Genomic DNA, 24,631 nt, shown 5'->3' with positions numbered 1-24,631 from the left:
TTGAACTCACAACGATCCTCCTGTCTCAGCCTCCTGAGTGCTGGGATTACAGGCATGTGCCACCACAAACAGTCTGAGTTTTTCCTTTATTATCTTCAGACTATGATTATCTTATGTAACTGAGAGTACAATAAAGGAAATCATAAATAGAGGAGGACAACTATATGGGGTTTTGTGTCCTTTTTTTATTAGATACATTGATCTTTATTGATCAAAATACTTGGGCTCAGGCTTTACCTCTGGTCCTTATTTGCTCTTTATCTTTGGACCAGCCACTTACTCTCTGCATCTCAGGTCATTTTTCAGGGCGAAAGGGACAATATCACTCTTCCAGTATCAACCACTCTTTCGTGTTAGACTGCAGAGCAATGTGGATTCCCCCAAAGAAGGATGCTAGGAGCTTCCCCATCTGTCAGCCTGCAACAGGACTCAGCTGTCCCACCCACGCTTCTCGGTGGGAGGCATGCAAACCTCACTGGGCCTGGGCTGAGCTTTCTTTTCACAGTCTTTTTCAACTGACCTGCTCTTTGAGGACAGGACCACATTTAAAAATTCGAGTACGTTCTACGGTTCCTTGCATGACACAGATATCAGTGAATAGCTCTTCACCATGCCTTTGCATTTTTTGTACTTATGTATTCCTTGACTCCCCTAAGGTCAGAATGATGCCTGCTATCAATACCAGTAACTAATATAATGTTTCATTCCTTCCAAGCATATTTGCCATCTGTCCTCTATTTTATTTCTACATCCCTCCAAGGTCGGCATGGCAGACAGAATCATGGGGATGTTACCTAAATGAGCTACTTGGGGTCCAGAGAGAGGGATGCACGTTCCAAGCTTCCCAGAGAGTTGGTAGAGCCTGGACAAAAGCCTGGGCAGGTGCTTGCTTTGTTGCTCTGCACTGGTGACCATTTCTCTGCAGTGGCCAGCAGCAAGCACTCCTGGTTCTGATCACACCCCTGCCTGCACTTGACAGCATCAGGAGTTGCAGTGAGACATTACCTCATGGTTAGCAAATCGGATATCCCGAGAGAATATGGTGGCCACCCAGTCGCACCCTAGTTTGACATCGATGTTCTGGGCTAGTTTCTCCAGGGTGGGTAGGTGGCTGGCTTGGAAGTGATAAGCCAGAGTAACGTGCAGCTGCTTCTTATGAGGTTCCACATGTACTTCTGGAAAAAGGGAGAAAAAAAAGTCCACAATTAGAATGTGGTGATCATAGCAATAGTGGAGTCTTAAGAACCAACACAGAAAAGTGCCCTGATAATTTCTGCTCCCTAAATAACAAAGGAGGGAGATCCTCAGTTAGACCAAAGCTGTTTCTCTCTTTCACAGCAGCAGAAAAAAGGGAAGTGGGTCATAGATCCTGAGTCAACCCACTGCAGGAGACAAAGAGCCACAGAGATGGCTTTTGCATAAGCACTATGGATCGGCAGAGGGATAACCCTTTTTGGATGGCTCCTCTTTACAATGATCCCAGTTGATTATCACCAGCCCCACCATCCAGATGAAGAAACCAAGACTGGAAAGCACAACATGATTTCTATAGAAATAGAGTGCATGTTTTGCAATTGTGTGATTCCCACAGCTATGTTGCCTTCCTTTTGGGAGCAAGCCTTGTACCTTCTGGGTAAGTCTGATGGAGAAACACAGTAGGAAGATAGAATATCATTAAAATTATAGCAAGGCTCCCTAACTGCCTTTTGGGTTTTTTTTTTTTTTTTTTTCTGGTACCGGGAATCAAACTCACGACCTTGCGCTTGCCAGGCAGGCGCTGTGCCGCTGAGCTAAATCCCCAGCCCCCCTAACTGCCTTTTGACTGGACTACCTATTTGTTGTAAGGGGCTCACTTGTGCATTGTAAGTAGGATGCTTAGCAACATCCCCGGCCCTAGTCACTAGATGCCAGTAGAGACATAGGGGATAAGGTATGGCAAAGCTGATTAGGGAAATGAGTGGGACCTGTCAATCACAAGACTCCAGGGCAATGTGAGGACCCATATGTAGGACTTCTTGGGAGCTCCTAGGAGATGTGGATGGCATAAAAGAAGAGTGGTCAGCATGGAAAGCCGTTATTGTGCCTGAGTCTACATGGTACCCTGAGCTGAGCTTCTCAGACGGTGTGTAATTTTCCTTTGGTTTTTGTCCTCTTTTAATCTTTATTCAGCCCACGTTTGCTCTGCAGAGCTGGTTTCTCCCATAACCATTTACCTCGCACTTTTCAAATAAATGTCTGGCACCGTTTTTGGCTTGCCTCATCCAATTCTTTGTTTGAGGCGAGAAGAGCCTGGAACGTTTTTGGTTGGCAAGCCATTTCTGAAGAAACCACCCTGTAACAGTAGCATCACCTAGGGTATAAGAACCCAAAGTGACTTCAAGCATTGCTAAATGTTCGGGGGTGGGGTCAAAATCACCCCTGATGATGAAGCAGGCAGACTGTGAGCCGAGGGTACAGCTCACAAGACGAGCACTTGCCTACGGGGCAGGAGGTCCTGAGTTCCACTGCTAGTACATGTGTAAAGTAGGTATACTGTTGAATACAGAAAACAAAGCCTGCAGATTATAAGCCACCCTAAAAGCAAAAGAAATCTACTTACATGAGGGAATGGCTCTTACTTCTCTTTTATACTTTAAGCAAGGGAAAGTCATCTACTTAACAAGCTGGAATAATGAAGATACAACTGGAAGGCTTGATTCGGATCTGACTCTCCCAGTACCCAACCTGTCTGCCCGCAGAGGCCTTGTTCTCAGCTCAACGCCAGTGCCCTCTGCAAACACAGAATGTCTTAAAAGAGCTAAGATGGAGCACGGACCATGTCTAAAGACACACAAGCACTCACAATGGACGCCTCAAGGATTTTGCCCACTGCGGCATGAAACATTCAGAGAACTTTGACCACCAATGTTTACTAAGATCTTCCTAACACCCCTTGCCTTCTTTCAAGCCCTATAAAAATGCTTGCTTCTCTTTGCTCCTTGCCGATGGCCTTTTTGTCCTCTGTCTGCCTGCACCCAGGCACAATAAATTCCACAACACTTTGCCTTTACACAAGCCTGGTGGTCTCGGCTGGTCTCCACCTTGCACTGTTCCTTACAACAACTACATGAAATTAAGGAATTCAAGAAATTAAGGCACTTGGTCCAGTCACATAGAGAATTAGTGGCCAAACTAGACCTAGAAGTTGGGTCCTAGGGTTTCAAGTACTTTTTCTGTTATCCCACACAGGATCCCTGTGGAGGAAGCCCCATGAGACAAGGCATTTTCTGTTTATCCATCTATATTCCCACTTAGATGTCAATAGGATTTCAGTAGTTGTTGCATAAATGAACGCACATAAGTGAGTCTCCTTAAACTACCTGGAGTAGAGAATGACACTCAGTCTACTGGCAGAAGGAACTGCAGTGTGCCAAGAACTAGGATACCAAGGCATAAGTTCTAGGGCAAGACAGGATGATCTGTTTTGCACCTTCGGTGATAAACTAAACTAGCTACATCTAGCCCGGCCATGCAGTTCCTCGAAGCACCACCAGGGAGTGTCACACAGACAGAGATCCCAGGTCCCATGCTTTCTTGGAGAGTGACAACGGATTCTTGGAGAGGGACTGCCTGTCCCGTTTCCACATGGAAATCCGGGGGCCTGACTGCCTCTCATTCCATATACACTCTAAGAATCTGCCACAGTCCTCGCTGAGACCTACTTTTCTGATTTGTGAAGGAGCTGGGTTTTGTGGCTACATTAGCTTTGGTTCTTGTGGGGATATAGTGGTTCTGACAATAGCTACTGTGGAAGGGGAAAAAAAAAGCCATTTCCTTGAGGTCTAAGAACAGGAAATAATTTGGCTCTCTATTATGTTGTTTCTCTGAAATACTCAGCTTGTGTGGAACACCAGGCTGCACTGAAGCCAGAATCTCAAGGCTGGTCCCTGGGAGAAAGGGATGCCCAAGGACAGGGTGTAGACTGATGCAGCTCCTGCCCAAAGCAGAAGGAAGTGAGCCAAATGCTTTAACACAGAGCTCCCAGAAAGTGTTTTACGGGCTCAGAACTCCTTCTGAGAGCAGCGATGCTTTAGGATCCTGTGATGATCGCTGACCTCACTCTTCCTGGCTCCTGAGGTCTATTTGAGGTTTTTTTCTGGTAAAGAGAAACACAGAGCAAGAGGGTCCGGATTGGTTCTGAAACAGCGGTGATAACAATGGCAGCTGAGATACAGCTGAAAGTCAACAGACTCTGGAGCTTTGCTCAACTCTCTTGCTCTGTGAACCCCACACAGTGGGGGTTGGTAAAGCTCGGTGTCTCCTACAGCTTTACGTCCAACACTTGGCCAGACTGTGCAGCTCAAACCCTCGACACTTCCCTGTCACACCCCAGTGCTCCTACCACCTGCTCCCCTGGAGGGGCCCTTCCTCCACCATCCTGATCCCTCCTCCCCAGCTTCCTGTCTCCCTGAAGACATCCGCACCAGCCTCACTATTCTTGGTGCTCTTACCACAATGCCTGAGTCTGGCTTTCTAACTGTGCCTCCGGCCAGGAGAAACCAATGCTTTCTTCTCTTTCTCTCCCCCAGGACTGGGGGCTGCACCTCTACACTGACCGACTGCCCAGCCCTATTTTCTTTTTTGATTGGAGACACAGTCTCCCAAAGTCACTAAGTTATTCAAGCTGGGACTGAACTTGCCTCAGCCTCCCAGAGTGCTGGGATTGCAGGCTGAACCACGAGCTCTGATTCTCTTCTTCTTCGCATCGTTTTTGATAAACACATACTTGGTGTCCCCAAAGCCACAGCTGAGTGTGACTTCATTTCTAGGGAGCAACAGAGGGCCCCTGCCCCCGCACTGTCCATCAGTGCCGCCGAAGGAGGCCCTCTCACCCAGCCCAGCCAGCCCATCTGACACCGGGCCCCTCAGTGGAGAGTGGCAAATGTCTCCCTCTTGTCCACACACATCCCGAGCATCGGGGTGTGCTAACCCTGCTGCTGGGCATCTCAGCTGGCTTGCGCTGAGAGCTGTCATGGACAGAACTGGAGATGTCTCAATGAGGTTACATTTTTGGACAGACTTTTGAGGATTCAAGGCCTCTCTAATGGGTTCCAGCAAGTTGAAGGGTGTCAGCTCAATGTGTTTTCTTATGATTTACTATGAAGGGGAACACAGCAAACATCAAGACCAGATAAACATTACTATGGGCAGGGTGGGGGTAAGGAGGAAGCGAGGCAGGCTCTGAATTCTGAACCAGGGGAGAGAGATGGTGGTGCCCAGAGGGTTGGTTCATCTGTAGTCCAGTGCTGAGTCACTGAGCATCTCAGCCTGGGTCTGAGGGAGAGAGCAGGATGGTCTCTCCAGGAAGTCGGTCTCTCTAGGAAGTCAGCAGAACAGCAAGGCAGCCAAGGGACATGGGGATTCTTGCCCTGTGTGCCCTCTACCTCCGCCTCCAGCTCCATGGCCCTCATGGCTGGGATGTGAACTGGGCCCACAGAGGGCGTGTGTCATGTGTGGCCTTGGTCCTTACAGTGGTTAAACTGGTGGGTGGAGGAGCCTTTAAGAAGTAGAGCCTGGTGGAGGGGGATGGGTCACAGGGTTGGAGCCCCTCAGCAGGTATTCAGACTGGCCGGTCTTCTCTCTGTTCCCAGCTACCACCTACCTTTTCCTACCTGCATCCTTCCCTACTCTGGTTCTCACGGCCGAGGCTGGGCTCTGTGTGCTCACCGGTTTTGGATGCGGCCTCAGCAGCGAAGTCCGCGGCGAACTTCTTGAGGACCTCTGCGCTGTCCTCCTTCACGAAGAGGCCGATGAAGTTGGAGGAGGTGTAGAGCTCCAGGGGCAGGGGCGCCGAGAACTTGCACTTCCAGCGGCTGACAGTGGTCTGCAGGGCCTCCCCCAGGGCGTCCACCTTGCTGTCCTCACACTGGCAGGGTGGGGGGAGAGGGAAGGAGCAGATATCACTCAGAGACCCAGGCACTGGGGGTCTGATGCCCCTTAACACTGCACACACTTTCCCCAGGGACTGGAGGTGGATAACCATCACCCCTGCCTGGGAGGCTGGAGAACAACGGCAGGCCCCTAACTATACAGACACACGCTCTCCCTCTGGCAAACTGAGCGGAGAAGGCATAACCTCTTCCCTTCCTCGCTGGCTGAGCCCCACCACAGTGCAGGACTGGTTCAGTAGAAAGCAAGAATGAGGTTTGGGGTTGGGTCTAAAATTTCAGTTAGAAAAAATAATTAAATTCAAGAGAGCTCTTATACAGCACCATGACTACAGTTAATAACAATGCAGTACATACTTGAACATTGCGGAGAGAGTAGATTTTAGCGCCTGGGATGTAGCTCAGTAGTAGAGCACTTGCCTAGCACACAGAAGCCCTTGGGTTTGATCCCTAGCACTGGAAGATTAGGAGAGTAGATTTTCAATGTTCTCATCACAAATAAAAGGTACACAGGGCGATACATGTATTAATTAGCTTGATTTAGCTATTCCACCATGTACACATATAGCAAAACATCATAAATAGATGTAATTTTTGAAAAACAAATTTTCTTAGCTCAAAAACAAAAATCAAAAGAAAAGCAAAGAAGAAGAACATGGTGAGAGAGTACAGGACAAACTGTTGCGTGTTTTCTGCTTGTTTAGCATAACGTGTACCTTTTCGGTTCCTTTTAGACAATCAAAGTTGTCTGCACATCCACCCCCTGATAGCTGGGAAGAATGAGGCTCAGAGCCGTGACATCCTCCTACCCTCTGCAGTGCACTGAAGGGAAAATGAGTGTCTCTAAAATGCTCAATGTTTTTGAGAAAGAGCCTGTATGACTAAGAGGAAGTGATAATCACTTTAATTTTCAAAGTGAATGGCAAAAGAGAAGGTGTTAGGAACATGCTTTTTATTAGAGAGAGACAGGCACAGGGACAGAGAGAGAGAGAGAGAGAATCTGCAAAAAAAAAAGCAAAATATCTTTTTAAAAATTTTGTCTTGCTGGGGTGGTGATGCATCCCTGTCCATCCTAGCAGCTTGGGAGACTGAGGCACAAGGACTACAAGTTTAGGCCAGGGTGGGCAATTCAGCAAGATCCTGTCTCAAAAGGGCTAAAGATGTAGCTCAGTGCAAAGGCCCTAGGTTCAATCCCTGGTACCACCACCAAAAAAAAAAAAAAAAGTGTTAAAATGCTACCATTCTACTTGTCTCGAAGCTATGTGGCTTAATCAATTCTCCTCTACTTTCATGGGAAGCTATATAGATGCATTTATTTAATGTATTAGAAGGAGTGGATTTAATTTGGTTGCTAAATGATTTTCCTTCTTTCCATGGTACTGGGGTTGAGCCCAGGACCTTCCCACTGAGCTATACTCCAACCCTTTTTTATTTTTCATTTTGAAACAGGGTCTCAGTAAATCACTCCATTGCCCAGGCTGAGCTTGAACTTGGGTTCCTCCTGCCTGATCCTCACTGAGTGGTGGACTCACAGTCGTGCACCAGCATAGATCAACCTTCTCACGGCTGCAGTTACGGACTAGAACAGTGGCCAGTGAGAGACAGCTTCTTTTCTGTCCAGGAAGATCTAGTGAAAAACCCCGTGGACAGCATCCAGAGGCTGAAACAGCTGTCTCTATCTATTCCCTGCTCTTTTTGCCCTCTTCCCTTGTAAAAGTGGACAGGGGAGATGATGGACAAGTGCGAAGGCACCTGAGTGACCGCCCACAAGGGTCAGGATTGTCCCTTGGCTGGGAGGGGAACAGTCACCTCGAAATCGTATCAGACCCAGGTGCCCCTGGGTCTCTGTAGATACAAAGCAAGAGGACTTAGGGTGACACCCAAGCTGACCCCTGACTACCCAGTCCTCTTGGTGCCCCATTCTTGCTCCAGGTCCAAAGGGGCCATCAGGGCCACTGGGAGACAGGCTGCAGGGACAGGGCCAGCAGCTCACCATGAAGAACTGGCAGAGGGTGATGTGGGGGAAGATGTTGTGAGCCTTGTTCTTCCCGCAGATCTGCTTCGACTGCTGCCAGAAGTCGGAGAGCTTCTGTGCTAAGGGTCCGGTGGGGCGGAGGTAGAGGACATACTCCCGGGGCAGGGGGTCATCCAGGAAGGGGTCCCCCACGTGGGAGAACAACCTGGAAGAGAGAGAAGAGAGCGTGAGAAGACTCGCTGGAGAATAACAGAAGGAAGGAAAAGTGGAGAGACAGATCCACCCTCCACATATTCCCTACCCCGGGCACCACGGCGAAGGTGTTCCTTCGTGCTGTCAAAAACTACCGATGCTCAGATGCACCAACTTCTGTTCTCCCGCGTCTCCTGTTGCCACCTCATCCCACAGCTCCCTAAAAAACCCTGGAGCTGCTCTCCAGGAAGCGTTCTCGGATTAACTCCAAAGCCTTTGCCCATCCCGCAGTACCGCTCCCACGCATCCTGCCCCTCAGTTCAGTCTATGAGGAGGCCCAAACACTGCCAAGAAAAAGGAAGCTCCCGGGATGCTATGGGATCCCCCAGGCACAGGCACCTGGAAGGAATGTGGGATTGTTTTCTAAATGGATTCGCCCAGCATCCACACACTTACAGTGAATGTGGGGGGATGGGGGTGGAGGTCCTGGGAATCTAACCCAGAGCCTTTGTACCAAACCACATCCCAGGCTTTCTTCCTTTCTTTCTTTATTCAATTTTGAGACAGGGTCTTGCTAAGTTGCTTAGGTTGGGCTTGAATTTGCAGTCTTCCTGCCTCAACCTCCCAGAGTGCTGGGATTTGGGTTTTTGCTACCAGGCCTGGCATAAGGAGGCCTTTAAGTGACTGGAAGGAGGCAATATGCAGAGAAGATCTACCTGAAAATGACTCTGAATGTCTTTAAACATCTCCAAAGACAAACATACCCTGGGGCCGGGGCAAAGCAGGCAACTGACTTGATAAATGGCATTGCTGCTGGCCCTTGGGTTCATCTGCTCCCAGGAAGGGTCTAATAGAGAAAGGCTGCACAGCGCAGTCATCCACAAGCACTCAGGGTTATTATGTGCTATTTTCTCAATTTATTTATTTCATACCAACCAGTCACATGCTGCCTGAACGCTTCTTCCTCCGGTGGATGCCAAGGCCTTTTGCCTGGAAGAAGAAACTATTGTTAGTATTCTTAGCCTCTTCTCAGCTTTTCCCACTGCAGCAGCAAGCTCTGGGTGTGCAGGAGGCAACATCAGAGGCCATGTTCTGCTCTCCTCCGAGGAGTGGAGACACCTGAGGCAGGCTTCGCCGAGGGTCATAGCCAGGCAAGTGGAAGCTAGGACTTGCCATTAATTTCCGGGAAATTAGCATTGGATTTGCATGCAGCTTGGCAGCCTGTGCAGTCTATTTTCAGCAGTTTCCACATTAGAGTTTTATTTTTGCTTCCCTAAACATTACCATGTCTTGGTTTCTCCTCCTCCCTTTTTACCCACCCGCTTTTACTGACCCAGATCCCCTGCAGGGTGGATTCTTCTTTGCAGCCCCTTGGCGGGGTGGGTACGTCACTACCTCTTTTCACTCTCTCCAAGCACCACCACCAGCAGCAGCAGCAGCCCCAGGTTGGAGCCATCATTTCCAACTATTTTGCAGTTCTTCTGGGGCACAAGCTGCACGGGGTATAAGAGGATGGCCAAATCCCTGCTATTAGCTCCACTTCTGGAGAAAAACCTCAAAGCTGTCCTAATGACGAGTGAGTTTCCACCGGGATCCACTGCAGTAGGCCCTTTACTCAAGCTCACACATGTAGAGCTCTTCTAAAACTTTAGACCTGTCTCCAAGAGCCAGAGTTCAGGGTTCATGTCTAGTTTGTCTATTCACCCATCCGTTCTTTCATGCATGTACTCATGCTCACACTCACTCAGTAATTACCTAGGACGGCAACTGTTTTGTCAGCACTGTAGCAGGTCTTAGGACTACAGTAAAGAACAAGACTACGCAGTCCTTGCATGGATCTCATGCAGCTTTCAGTCACACAGGCTCATGAAAACTCCCAGCATACAGCCAACCCTTTAATCACACCAGTGGCCAGTGCAATGTCAGAAAAGCACAGGAAGCCATGATAAGACAGGGCAGAGAGATCTAGCCTGGTCTCAGGGCAGCGGTGGGGTGGGGGGGACAGTCTTGCAGCAAGGACATTTCAAGTGAGTCTCAGTGAGGTGGTGGAGTTTTGTGGTGGCTGTACAGACCTCAGGGCATCTACTCCAAGTGAGATGTAAAGATGAAATAAGCTGGTGTGCATAGGAACCCTGGACAGTGCCTGACACATCCTAGTGATAAATAAGCACTCATTCACCCTTACACTATACTGATTCAGAGTCTTTCATAAGGGGAAGAGAAAGCAAGGGATCCAAATTAAACTGCTCTCTGTCCAAGCTTCCTTCTCTCATTTGGCTGCAGAACCAACCCGTCTTTCCTCCTGCTACCTCTCTGGGGAGCAGTCAATCAGAGGGACTGGTGCTGTGAAAACCCCAGGTCAGGAGGGAAGGGATCTCAGAGATCACGTGAGTCTGACTTCTTTGTATACAAGGGAAGAGTCAGCCTGGCTAAGGTGATGGCTAAGGAGAAGCCTGACTCTGCCCCCTTGCTCCTGAGCATAGTCAAGTCAAACACATTCTTTCCCTGTGAAAAATCTGAGCACAGATTCCCAAGGATCAGGAGAAAGAGGTCTGCATACAGCATTGTGAAACACAACCCTATTTACACTAAGATGAAGTTAAGGGGAAGTAGGACAGAGCCCTCTGCTCCCCTTGGAACCAACAGGAAAGGCTGGAAGCACAGAGACAGCACACTTGCCCCACACGTGTCAAGGTGCTCCTGAGTGATCGCCTGTCTGCTCCCTTCCTGCTCACCAGACAGAGGCCAGGTACCCGCTTTTGTCAGGGGAGAAACTATGTACCCACAAAAGCACACCATCGTGATACAATAGAGGTTATTCACTGGAAAAGATCCATTGTTTGAAATACAACTGGGAAAGGGAAAAACTCCTTTGTGGTTAAGGCCAATGAGCTATTTATATAAAGCAACTCATTTCTTTCTCCTACGCCCTTCCCCCAATGAAATACATCTAAATGAAATTTATTTTATTTCTTCTGAGGAACTAGGGGAATCCTCTGAAAATGAAAGATCTAATTAAGTTACAGTCTCTGTAACTCCAAAGATATGTCTTGGAGAGGGTTCAAGGAAAAAATGGAAGATAATTAAAGGGTTGGGTGTGATAAAGGCTGTGATAAAAGGTTAAGGAAATCCAAATTCTTTCTTTCTCCAGATGACAAGTCTAAGAGGCCTTTAATTTTGTGGAAGGTTATTGTATTCAGCACACCCTGTCTAGAGAGGGTCAGCCCAAATAAAATAAGTGTTGGCTGTGGCTCGAAGGGCTCAAATTAGCTATCAGAAAGAACTTTCTGGAAGTAATGTGGTTTGAAGTTTTAAAAAAATGTTTCTAGAAAGTAGTTATCAATCTGAAACAGAGGAGTGGAATTCCCTAGGGAGGAGGTGGTATATATATATAAGTAAAATCCCTTTCTCCTTACAATCGCCCACGACAGGCAGGTCCACAGACTCTACCCACTGCCAGGCTGGCCACGATCTGCGCTGAGTTTGTTCCCAGAGCTCTGCCCACAGAACAGACTGAACATGGGAAGCAGGAGAACAAGGCTCTCCCTCACTCTGTGGACGAAAGGATGTTGCCACAGAGCGCCACCTCCACAGCCCACCCCCTGGGGCCACAGCTCAGGGCAAGTGTGTGTGAGCGGGGTGGGCCCTGACCTCCAGGCCCGGCCCCAACATCTGCTACTGTCCGGTGACTCAGAAGTTGCCAGAGGCTTATTTCCGAGGCTACTTGAGACCTTGAGCAGACAGAGGAGGACCTCGGTAGCTGAAATGCCAGTGGCCTTACCATGGGATTACAGCAAGGAATTACGGTGATGAACGATGTCAGTGTGACTTTCTTGACTAGAATCGCTAGGCTGCATAGACCACTGAGGTTCAGTCACATGCAGACATAAACTTGGCTTCTGATCCTGGTGCTAAGTTTGCCAACTGTGACTAGGGTTCGTTTGTAGCATTGTATGAAGAAAATGATGCTAACTCATACCAACCAAGGACGGGGAAGAACGGCACAAACAGGACAAAAACAATGGCAAATCAAAAAAACCAGGAAAGCGGTTATAGCAATTAGCCACAGCGGGAGGAGCCAGCACGCCACTGACAGCCCTGCTATGCTCTGCTGGGATTCCTCTGCCACCTGTCCTCGGTCCTGGCGATGCTTGGACTTGATGTTAGACTGGCCCCAGCATCGAAGATGCCCTCATGCCTTTGAAAGTTTGGAAAAGACACACTGCTCTCCTGCTAGTTTGCCTGAGACAAGTGGCATCGCGTCCTCCCATCCTTCCCTCTGCTTTTCCTCTCTCCCTCCCTCCCTCCCTCCCTTCCTTCCTTCCTTCCTTCCTTCATTCCCTCCCTCCCTTCCTCCCTGCCTCGGCTTTCCTTTTTTTTTTTCCTTTCATTCTCTTCTTTTCCTTTTATTCCTAAGGAACTCTTACCAGGAAACCAAATGAAAACCAAAATCTAAACCCACTGTGAAGAGTCATTTTCTGATTGGTGGGCATCTTTCAGGGACAAAGCTTTGGGTTCCTTCGGCAAATTCAGGCTGGTACCACTGCAGCTCTGGCAGGATCCTCATTCCCTCTCAGAACTGCAGGCTGCAAGCCTTCTGGTGGATGTTAGGCAAGGTGACGCCCTAGGGCCACAGCACCCTGGTTATCAGGGGTTTTCCTGTCACTCTAACACTGTCCCCCCTAGTCAATCCAATTCCTCTCCAGGGAATGCCAGCAAGAGACAGGTGATGTGCTAAGGCAGCTCAGAAGAGGGTATCTAACTTGCAGTGTGCTTCCTAGGCTTTGAAATTGTACTTCAAGCTACACGAGGTCAGACATTATGGCAAACTCCAAAGGGTGCCATGTGATATTTTAAAATTTTTGAGTGAAACACAGCAATACCAATCGCCCACTGGACACAATGTAAGTATCTACTTTAAGGTAGCTGTACTTTCATTATTTGTGCTGAAGTTTCTCTTGATGTCCTATCTGTTTGAAGTTAAGGTTTTGATAACTGCTGTAATAAAAAGCAAGTACCCAACAGAAATCAACATGGAACATTGATGTAGGGCCTGATAGACACACATATCTTGCTAGTAAGTAGTGATGGTTTTTTAAGAATGTAGCAAAAATAATATTTTCCTTCCAGTGTATGTGTATTATTTTTCTTTTTTTTTTTTTTTTCTTTTTTTTTCCAGTACTGGGAATCAAACTCATGATCTTGTGCTTGCCAGGTAGGTGCTGTGCCACTGAGCTAAATCCCCAGCCCAATGTGTATTATTTTTCAAATGGCTCCTAAGTTGTTAAGATACTCATTAAAGTTTTAGGATATAACTACTAAATAAATGGAACTATTAGGTATTTATGTTCACCCTCAAGCTTTATGTAAAAATTATCAAGACATTAAAGTGCTGTCTCCTGAGAAAGTTTTGGAATCAGTCCTAGAAGAAATGGCGTTTGATCTGGATCTTAAAACTGAGTAAGAGTCCAGGCATGGTGGTGCACACCTATAATGCCAGTACTCCGGGAAGCCAAGGCAGGAGGATTGCAAATTCAAGCCTAGCCAAGGCAATTTGCAGACTTAGCAAGACTTTTTAAAAGAAAAAAAATTTTTTAAAGGGTTAGGTGCCGTAGTTGAGTATGAAGGCCCTGGATTCAATCCCCAGTGTGTGCAGATCAGTGGGTGATGGCTGAGTTAGAGCTGGCTAGAGAGAAGAGCACCTGGGGTAGCTAGGACGGCATGAGCAAATGACTGAAGGAAAGTGACAGCACTGTGTGTGCAGGAAAAATGGCATTTGGTGACGCCAGCACAAAACCTGCAAAGCTGGAGCAGGGTAAAGATGAGGATGAGCAGGTAGGCAGGGTCAGGGCACAAAGGTCTCGTGCTGGTACAGTGAGCTCAGGCCTGATCATGACTTCTGCGCAGTGGGAAGCAAAGCAGGGTGTGAAGCAGGGAGGCAGGGTTGCATGTGTCCTGAGGGATACACCTCAGGGAGGTAAAGAGTCTGCTGGGACACACAGACGCCTTGACAACACATCAGGAGGGCCCCACAAAAGCAGCGATGGTGGGGACATTGGGAATGATGTCTGCGTTGCTGGCCAAGTGCAGCTTGGAGGCTGAGTCAGTGTTTTTGCTTGAATGTTTACGTGGATGGTGGAGACAACCCTGAAGGAGAGGGCTGGGGTAGAAATGCATTTGGCATTTAAGGGGTGTCATGGGGAATGAGTTCAGTTATCACTGCAGGCTAACGGCTTACCAAATGTCATGGACAGACATGTCTTGTTAGATACATGTTCCTAGACCTCCCTGAGCTTGAGTAGGACTCCTTGTCTCTTTCTGTTTGCAATCCAGACATTTGTTTTGGGCCATCACTGAGCTTCTATTTCCTGTCCAAGAAGTATGTTCCACTTCCAGTTTACTCAACAGGGAGGTTAATAAATACTCAAAATGCTAGGCATGGTGGCGCATGCCTGTAATCCCAGTACTCCAGAGGCTGAGCCAGGAGGATCACCACTAGTTCAAAGCCAGCCTGGGCTACACAGTGAGTTCAAGGCCAACCTGAACTACACAGTGAGACGCTGTTTCAAAAAACCAACAACCCCACTCAAGATGCCCTGACTTGGGGATGTTAGTGCAGACCCCAGGTTCTATGTTAGGCCTCAGAGGAGGGCCTTCCCAGTGTGTTAGACCACAGGTATCTGAAATCTACAGTAAAAAACAACAAACATTACATACACCAGTGGAGACTGAAATATATTCCCAATGGTAAGACCTTAATTCAATTAAGCAGAAAATTATTAATTTTTTTTAGTACTAGGAGTTGAACCCAGTTGTATTTTACCACTAAGTTCATCTATGGCCCTTTTCTATTTTTTAAATTGTTTTTATTATTTTTGAGACAAGGTCTAGTTAAATTGTGCAGGCTGTCCTCAAACTCATGATCCTCCTGCCTCAGCCTCTTGAGTAGCTGAGATTATAGATGTGCCTCACTGTGCCTGGCTTTCCGTTTCAAGTAGAAATCCAAAATTCTTGGGGCCAGATATGTTTTGGATTTTGTAGCTTTTCAGATTTTAGAACACTTGCAGAGACTTTACTAGTTAAGCACATCTAAATTTTGGATTTTTGCATTAGAGGTGCTGACCCTATATCTGAAGTTGGATTGTCCTCAGCTCTGGATGAGCAGTGGACACAAGCTCACGGTCTCAGGCATGACCCTGCTCTACGCATTGGTTCTCGGTGACTATGGGATGCAAAAAGACATGGTACCAGACTAGGTATGTAAACTTTCAAGTGGATTCGACTCCACAGTCACCAAAATTAAATTTTATCTTTCGCTCCCACAGCCAGGACAGTCTTGAATTTTGGAAACATTTAATACTAACTGTAGGAGCTTTGAAAATCTTCTCTACCTCCAGGGCACCAGTTTTTAAATTTTTCACACCTAGCGCTTTTCATTTAATTTGAAAATGGCCTACTTAGCCAGATGACTCATTCTCTTCCATCAAAATGAGTTTAGCATTTGCACCAGACTAGGTGATGAGCGGGCTTAGTAGAACCCAACTCCTAGTTTTCCTGGCCAAAGAATCCTGCCATACAAACAGGCTGTTGGTGCCATGTAGGAAAACTGAGGGATTCTTTCAGGGTATATTTATAAACAATGCTTTTTGGAAAGCAGTCTTAGGTAGAAATATTAGAGGCTTTTATTGTGCTCATTGAAGAACGGCCTGCTCAGTGCTAAACACTTTCATAGGATGTGGCAGCTCAGCGCCATGCCTGAGGCTGACAAAGACAAGCAGTGACCCTCCACGGATTTGTTTCTCTAGGTGAAGAAAAATCAGGACGGGGAGCCAGTAACAGTGGAGGGCACCAGGCACTGAACACACCTTTAGGACAAACTACAAAGCCCAACGATGTCAGGAGCTTCCCCTCAGACAGGCCGGCTGCCTGCCAACCTCTGGGGCTGCCCATCCCTGGGGTGGCCGCTGGAGGATTGGTTCAAATCCGTGAATCAGTGAAAGAGGAACATAGTCACCTCCCTCATCCGTGGAAAAGATGCTCCAAGACCCCCGAGGGAATGCCTAAATCTCCTGAGTGCACCAAAGCCTATATGTACCATGTTTTTTCCTACAAGTAATTTGCCCACACCTCTGAAGTTTAATTTATAAATCAGACACAGAAAGAGATTAATAACAATGAAAGAGAAAAATTGCAATATACTGTGATAAAAGCTACTTAAAACCCACAGATTATTTACTTTTAAAATTTTCCATTAAATATTTTGGACCACAGTTGGCCTTGGGGAGCCGAAACCAAGGAAAGTGAGATTGCAGATAGGACAGGACTCCTGGGTTGAGCAGCTGTCAATCTTGGGTGGGTCAGGCGCTTAATTTCACTTTTTAAATATATGATGCAGTGCCCCAAACTGCTGCACTCAACCTGCTAATCCGAACATTTGGGCTTTGCGTCAGAGGCCGCTCCTGAGGCTTCTCCACACAGGGGTCTCGTGACCAGAGACTCTCTGGCTGTGGAGGCGGAGGACGCCGGGTCTGCCTCCGATCCACACTTGGAGCCATGAAGTCTGGTCTGCTATTCTTGAATCTTCTCAGGGAAGGCGTCTTCCAATGGGCTGCAGGCAGCTCAGGATTTGTGGAAGGAAGAACTGCTTCCTGAAAGGATGCGTGAAATTGTCTGAGGTAACAAAAACTACTCAGAAGGCTTCTAGCCCTGACGATCACTTTTATCCAACTGAGAAAAACTGAGGCTCAAGGTCACGTGACCAGTAATGCAGGTCCACCGCCATTCCTTCAGCGCCTAAGGTCTGTGTAAGTACACAGATCATCCTTGCTCTCAAGGGAAGCACACAGTGCCTGAAGGCCCCTAGATTTGCAAGCCTGCCTCCACAGCGCACGCAGGCCCCCTCTTCATCTTCCTGTTTCTCCTCTTTCAAACGTGTTCTGATGTAGTGAGTGCTCTGGAAATCTCACCCTTGGTCCTTCTGAGAGACGTGGTTTAAGGAAGGTCAGTGTGCTTGTTTCCGCCTTTCTTAACAGCCTTCCCTTGATTTACAGAGGCGGCATAAGGATGCCGGGGTTTTGAACAATGCTGTAGCATCTGTCAAGTAATAAAGCAGTGGGGGAAAGGAGCGTTCTTAATGTGTTTAAAAATAGGTACTGTCAAAGGGGGCTAGAAATCTGGGCTCCTCTACACTTAGAATTTTGTCTTATCATGGACAACTGTCAAGAGGATCATTGTGGGAAAGGGGCTGGGGCACCAGTTGAGGGTAGAGAGACAAAAATATGATCGTGTCCAAAGGTAAAATAAACCCATACAAATGCATGCCAGAAGCAATAAAAATGTTCCAGTATCATGCCATATCTATGTCACCATGCTTCCTGTTCTGGCTGACAGCTGGTTCTACATGCCCAACAGAACAGCACTCACCCTTCATGACGGCTTTTGACTCGTGAGGACACAGCCTTGTGTGGAAATGATCCTGTGCCCATCAGCTGGTCTGAGAAGGGGCCTAGTTACCCACAGCTCTGTACTTTCTACTCTCCCTTCTCCCTGTAACCACGGGAGGCAGGAAGCCCTCCACGTCCCCACAATGCACCAGCCAGCCACACAGGATCCCGCCTGCCTCAGATAAAGCCATACGTGCCACAATTTAAGCTGAGTACGACATGATATCCAGATGGTATGGGCATAGGAATGAAGTTACCTTATAAGAAGCAGAGTGGAACAAGGCATTAAAGCCACAATCCCAGCCCAGAAGCAGCCCGGCTATAATATCCAGGGCTCAAACATGTGAGCTCCTAAGCATAAAGCCTTCGAATCCTCTTATCCACAGTCTACATACGAAAAATACAGTGACCAAAAAAGTGGGGAAAAAAGGGTCCATATCAGGCAGTAACTGTTAGTAGTCAGTTAATTATCGAACTCTTCTGGTCTGCGATAATTTCTCTTCCAGGAAGAACTCACCTCCCTCCATGAAAAAATCATCACCCCTGTTGCATAGACATTCCTTGTTTGTATTTGTGCTTAAAGTTGCCTGTATCTTCTGCTAGTAAAAGCCTATGCCTCTCTGAGCACGAAGTCCTTGGTAATCAATCAGTTAAACGAGCAGCACAAAGTTGATTGGCCAGAAACCACTAATCTCTCTCTTTCTTCAAGGCTGACGCAAATCTACAGATGACCAGTGACCAGGTTTCATAAGCCACTTGCTCCTCAAGAGATTAAGTAAGCTTCTCTTTGTAACTTAGCACCTGTGTTAAGTTACAAAGCCCTTTCAGGATGTTAGTGCACTGTCTTTGGGCTCTTGCTGACCCATCTTTTTTTCCCTTGCCCCAGCAACTCGCCTTCCATTCACAGCGGCCTTTTCAAGTGTCAAGTGCACAGACTTCAATTCAGTAGCAGGCTGTGCGTCCCTATGCTGAATATCCGAAATCTACAATGTTCCCAAACCTGAAAACTTTGAGTGCCATGTTGCAGTTTAGAAATTTTCTGCCAGACCTGGTGACACACACTTGTGATGCCAACTACAGGAGAGGCTGAGGCAGAAGGATTGCAAGTGTGAAGCCAGCCAGCCTGGGCAATTTAGAAACCATGTCTCAAAATACAAAAATAGAAAGAGCCAGGGCTGTGGCCTTGCTCAGTGGTAGAGTGCTGGCCTAGCATGTGCAGTGCCTTACGTTCAATGCCCAGCATTGTAAAAAAAAAAAAAAAACGTTTCTCATTTTGGAGTATTTCAGACTTTGGATTTTGGGGTTAGGGATGCTCCTCTTGGACTCAGGGCCTAAGCAAGCAGCCCAGCAGTCCCTTCTCTTCCTTCTATCCAAGAGAGGAATGGATGGGCTGGCATCCTTGACTCCTGCATCAAGCCAGTGCCCCTGCCCCTGCCCCCACAGGTATGAAAGCACCAAGTCAAGCCTAGGGAAGTGTCTCATGTTCCTTTATTCCGTAGTCTGGAAGGTTCTCAGTTCTCTCTCCCTGGAAACCCAGGCCTCTCCACGGGCATGGTCACAGAGATCTGCTGCAGAGTCCTGTGCTGCCTTCCGTGTGGGACTGGGGAATCTTGGCCGCAGGAGAGTGGGGGCTGGAGAACATCAGTGCTGGTCTTTCTTTGTGCCTGTGCCCCGCATTTACCTCAAGGACATCAACTTGGGCCTTGCCATTAATCTTCAAACCGATTAGCTGTAAGAGCAAGTCTAGACATGAAAAAGGTTGCGGTAATCTAAAAGGAAGTTTCCCCAACTTTTTCTTCCATGCATCAGAACTGACTTGCTTCTTGGGCTTTTGCTCTGTCCCATTCCTCTTAGATTCTACCTTTTCCTTTGATGAAGTTTCATTTCCACCACAAACTGATCAGCATGTTTTGTTTTTCCTCTCCTGATTCTTCAGGGATGGTGCATCCTCCTGTGCAGAGCTACTGGGTACGAGGGTGGACAGATGAGTGTAAAATACAGAGCCGACATTTTTCCAGGTACTTGAACCATCAGATATGGAGAATGCTTATGGGTTAAGTCCCAGTTCCACACACTGCAAGTCCTCTGCTCTTTGCCTGCCTACTCACTGAGACTTCAGCTTCAGATATGGTCACTTCCTTAGCGGCCGGTGGCCCATAAGATCCATACAGATTCATCCCCACCTTTCGTTGATGGTCAGAGGCCAAATGGTTGTGGGAGAATATGAGGATGAGCTAAGAGCCGCACAAACCGAGGAAGGAAAGCAGTGGTAAATTAGCCTGGCTGAAGTAAAAGCAGGGACTGGCCAAGTACAGTTCCCCTAGCAGGTCCCTGCAGGAGACCAGCATTCAGGAGGCTTTCCGCAAAGAATGTCACTTTTCAAATTTGGTGCTTTAGTGTATTCATCTTCAAAGAGGTGATGAACAAGCCCATGGGGAAGCTGAGAAAGATGTGACCCGGATAAAGTGTACTGAGGTCCTCGGAGGCAACCCTAGGTCTGGCATAGTGGGGCACGCCTGTAATCCCAGCACTCAGGAGGCTGAGACAGGAGGATCGCTGTGAGTTTGAGGCCAGCCTGGGCCACATAGTGAGTTCAAGGCCAGCCTGGACTACATAGTAAGACCCTGTCTCAAAAATAATAAATAAATAAATAAGAAGTCTAAGTGAGAGGCAGTGATTCCTTGACTGCAAAGGGTCTTGAGACTATCCTGCCCTTCCTCCTAATGGCTGGACAAAGCTGTACTGAGGCCCTTACCTCTTCTTCCACACGTTAAAAGAAGAAGACACAAAAATGTTTTCTGGTTATCAGAAAGGTCTTCCATGTGTCCAGACTCCTTCCAACTGTATGCAAACTCAGGCCACCTTTGTCCGTGCCTGGTGTAGTTGGTCACTGTTTCCTAGATAGTGCAAAGATTTATTCTAGCAGTTCCACACAGTGAAGTCTGGCTACCTTTTGTCACCAAGGCTTGGAAAACAGCCTTGCCAAAAGCCTGTGTGGTTCTGTTTAACATCCGCACCTCCAACGTTTTGGCCCCCACCCCTCAGCCTTCTCCCCAGGCGGGGGCACGAGGGCAGTGGGGAGGCCTGTCAATAACCATCAACCCTAATGGCTTCACCCATTTCCTTCAGAGGAAATGAACCTAATGGAGAAAGATATATTGATCCTAAAGACCAAGCTTCAGGATCAGTCTCCTGGCGGTGAACCCTTTCAGTTAGCTGGGGTTAATGGCCTCTGCTTTCAGCTGCCCTGGCCTGTTTGTGAGTGTACATCTAACAATCAATGGGATAGTAGCCTGATGGGGCCGCTACCCCCAAGGCTGGCCAACAGGAAGGAAAATGTGCTTTACAAAGACAACCAAGATGGAAAAAAAAGTACTGAGCGACTTGGGGGTTTATGCAGACCTTGTAAGTGAAGGAAGGACTCCAGCCTGTGCCCCCCCCATGTCGGTCTCCCATCAACAAGACTCTCTCTTCCAACCCATAAAGGGCCTATTAAGCAGCCCTCCTCAGGGGGTGGTTAGCAAGGAAAACGCTGTTTAGGTTCCCTGATGTTTTTATGTGGCAGGGCCCAGTAGCCTGTTGGAGAGCCCTTGTTTTGTTCTTGCTAAAAAGGGGCTGGAGCTCCGGCCTCTGCTGCAGGGAGACAGCAGTTTGTAATTGTGAAACCAGCCATTAGACCATGGGTGGTGACACAATAAAACACATTTCTCTCTGCCTCTGCTCCAAGTTGCTCTAGGATCTAGACAATGCCTTTCCTCCCCACAAGATCAGTGTGCTTTGGAAGGCACAAGTGGGAGTGTTTGCTGTGTGAAAAAGGCACGTTCTTGGGAGGCAAACTCTTTCTAGCTGTAGGACCGTGGACAAGTTAATTATCCTAAGACTCATGTTCCCAACCTCTTAACTGGGGATAACTATAATGACCTGCAGGGTATGATTAATATCAGATAATACGCTTGAAGGGCCAGCCCAAATGTCTAGCATGTATTAGGCACTTAACAAAATTAACATTTGCTTATACTCCTGTGTATATTACCCAATCAGTCTTTATAGTTTTTTTCTAGAAAAAGTGCAAGTTCCATGCTAATAGAAATAATTCCAGACTGGACACTGAAGACCCAGATCCTTTCTCTGCTAAAAATCATCTACAGCCATCTGGAAAGGTGTCGAGGTGTGCTCAGGGTTGGGGAGAAAGATTTCCAGATGAAGCAACAACACCAGCGAAGGCGCAGAGTGGAGACCAGTTGGCGATAGATGCCCAGTGCAGAGGAAGTCTACTGGGGAGGAAGACAGATGACACACACGGTCAGGAACCTGCAAGCGGGTCCGAGTCTGCTGGGAAGAAAGTGAGAAGTCTCTGAGAAGCTGTGAGCGGGAGAGGGACAAGAGGAAAGCAACACCCCCCTCCAGTCACCCAGGCTGCCATTGGAGGGCGTGTTTGCCCACGGATCGCACTGGGGTGGCCAGGGCTGCCTTTTTCTTCTAGCACTCCCTGTGGGGCCTTCCTTCCCCACTGCAGGGTAGAAACACAACTGGCCACCTGAATATCTCCCGAGGGAACAGGACATGGGTTTCAAAAGTCAACCCATTGTGCACGTTGAGGTAGTATTATGCCCTGACAAACTGGGTGGGAAGCTGCATTTCTCTTGCCCAAAGACACCAGCAAACCAGGGAGAGGCACGGTGATCCTGGAATGAGGTCACAGATGTTGGCACTCAGCACAGTCTGCCCGTAGTAGGTGCTCACTAAAAATGGCCACAATTCATATCTTTATCTCTATATTCTCTCTCTCTCAAACCTTACCATTTATGTAAGACTTCCTCTACTTTTCCTCTGGAAGATCCCTGAGACTAGGATGTGGATTAGTTCTAACTAGCTGCTCTGTTCAGTTTCATATTGAAGTCATCTGTCTGACTCTTGGTCAATTTAATAGATTCTGTTTTCAGGTAACAGGTTCTACCAGGCATTATGGAAAACAGACCCCCTGGAAGGAGAGTTTCCACTATGCAAAATGACTGCAACCCTGCAGAGGGCAGCCACCTGATTTGGGAGCAAAGGTGCCCATCAAATAAAAGAGACCATGTCCCTGGGGAGCGCTATGGAGGGTGGGAGGTTAATACAAGAGCCGTGGTGAACCTCTCCACATGGTTCAAAATTGACAGCCCCATGGGGAAGAGCTCTGTGGTGCGTCAAAGGTGGAAAAAGAGGAAGAATAAAAGACTGAGGAAGCAGCAGCTGCCTTCAGGCAGGAAAAGGGTAGAGTCACTTGTGAACACACGTCACACCAGAGCCATGGTAATGTCGAAGCTGTGCAAAAGACATGTAATTGCTCTGTGGATCTTCTTACCAGCCCTGCCAGGTGTAGAGCATCATGGTTATTTTAATTTCATAGAAGAGAAAAAAAGGCAGCAGAGAGATGAATGGACTTGTTCGGCACAGCTCACTGTGTAGAGCAAAGGCGTACGAGCTCTGCTCCCACTTTACCCACGGTCTCAGGACCAGCTGGGTATCAAGGGGTAAGGCACACAGAGAGGGGGGCGAGCTTAACCTCCACTGCCACGACTGGCAAATGAGACTGAAAACAGAGCAGGAGCAGTCTCCACTTTGCTGAGCCCCCCGCCCCCCGAAACAAGGAGAGACAGAAGAAATAGGAGTCATTTCAGGTTGCAGATGACAACAGAGACTAATTTCTTTTCTCCTCCCCTTCCCACCCCCTCACTCTCTAAGCCACTAGAACCAGCTAAAAATACTTAAACGCAGATGATTTTTAGTTCTCCTGAAATGTTTCAGCCGAGAGCTGCAGAAGAGGCTCTGACTCACAGTCTTGCTGGGTCAGGAAAAAGCCCGGGGACCAGACTGAACCATTTCCGTCCTCCTGAAGTCTTCTCGTAAGTCTTCTCCAGCTCACATTTATGAAGTTCACTAGGGCTGGGCACTCTACTCAACACTTCAGATAGATGCAGTCTCACTCACTCACTCCCTCTTCTACCTCTGAGGCAGGTGCCCCACTGAACTGGAGGGGAAAGTGAGGCTCAGAAAGATTGTGCAACTTGGCTGGTTGCACAGCTCAGAAAAAGAGCCCATGCCCTCTCGCGTGTTCCCAACCACCAGGTGACAGAGCCTCCTGAGATTGGAGGTGGGGTGGTGGTTAGGCAGATGCATGGCAATCTATCAGCCAGCTGGTCATCCACTAATTAATTAATTCAATAAAACATTCCTTTAACAAATACGCCTTGAGTCAGGCTCTGTTTCCAGATACTGCTATGAATTATTACAGCTAGGGAAACTTGGCTCCAGACCTGACAGGAAGTCATCACAAACTGCTTCAACTGATACAGGAAAGAGGAGGCACTGACGTAATGAAGTACCTATTATGTGCTGTGCGATTTATAGGTGTCATCGAATACTTAAGCCAGTTTGATGGGGCGGGTATCACTCCTTCCATTTTATATACCATACAGATTGTATGTAAAAAGTATGAACATTGTCTGAGATGATGCCGTTAATCAGTAAAGGATGTGGGATCAAACCGGGTCTAGTTTTCAGCACCCACCCCACCCCTGCCTCTCTCTACTGAATGACAGGTCAATTTTAACAGGGAATTATTTGAGCAAGCAAAAGTGAGTTTGATTTGGAGAATTAAGCTGGGAGTTTTCCATCAGGAAGATGAGTAATTATTATGAGAGTTTTGGGCAGTCCTCAAAGGAGAAGGCGGAAGGAAGATGTCCCTGAAGGAAGCCACCCACTTCCACTCCAGGGCTGACATCTACCAGAGGCAACACTGTCATGGCCAAAACTCCGACAGAGTCCAATGCCACTTGGCTGGCCGCTTATGTTGAGACTTATCCATGGAGACCAAAATCCAGGCCAGGTCTCATGGTTTTTATCTAGATGTCCCCTCAAAGCCTCATGCACTCATAGGACTGTGGGGCAGGATAGCTGACTTGCTCTTAGCAGGCAAGGTCTTGTCAAAAGAGAAGGTCACCCAGAGCATGACCTGGACGGGTGTTCTCCCTCCCCAGCTCTTCTTCTCGCTCTGCTTCCTGGTTGCCAAAACACAAGCAAGCAGCTTTCCTCCGGGCCGGGTCTTCCACCAA

At 47.8% G+C, this 24,631-nt stretch overlaps 1 protein-coding gene across 2 annotated transcripts in view; it reads right to left on the bottom strand.

Moving 5' to 3' along the window:
• Ubash3b (ubiquitin associated and SH3 domain containing B) overlaps positions 1-24,631 on the bottom strand; it is a 148,767-nt gene that overhangs the window by 27,841 nt on the left and 96,295 nt on the right. Inside the window, exons 2-5 of one of the 2 annotated variants that reach the window (XM_013511127.1) lie at positions 9,027-9,084; positions 7,921-8,107; positions 5,707-5,905; positions 1,006-1,175 (exon numbers count right to left, since the gene is read on the bottom strand). In XM_013511127.1, the coding sequence (XP_013366581.1) occupies positions 1,006-1,175; positions 5,707-5,905; positions 7,921-8,107; positions 9,027-9,084 (614 nt within the window). The remainder of the gene's footprint in view (positions 1-1,005; positions 1,176-5,706; positions 5,906-7,920; positions 8,108-9,026; positions 9,085-24,631) is intronic. The other variant, XM_005378366.2, reaches the window with a different exon arrangement.

The sequence above is a fragment of the Chinchilla lanigera genome, unplaced genomic scaffold (assembly GCF_000276665.1).
Source record: "Chinchilla lanigera isolate Chin_1 unplaced genomic scaffold, ChiLan1.0 scaffold00011, whole genome shotgun sequence".
Taxonomy (NCBI): Eukaryota; Metazoa; Chordata; class Mammalia; order Rodentia; family Chinchillidae; genus Chinchilla; species Chinchilla lanigera.
This window is presented reverse-complemented; position numbering and strand designations above follow the sequence as displayed.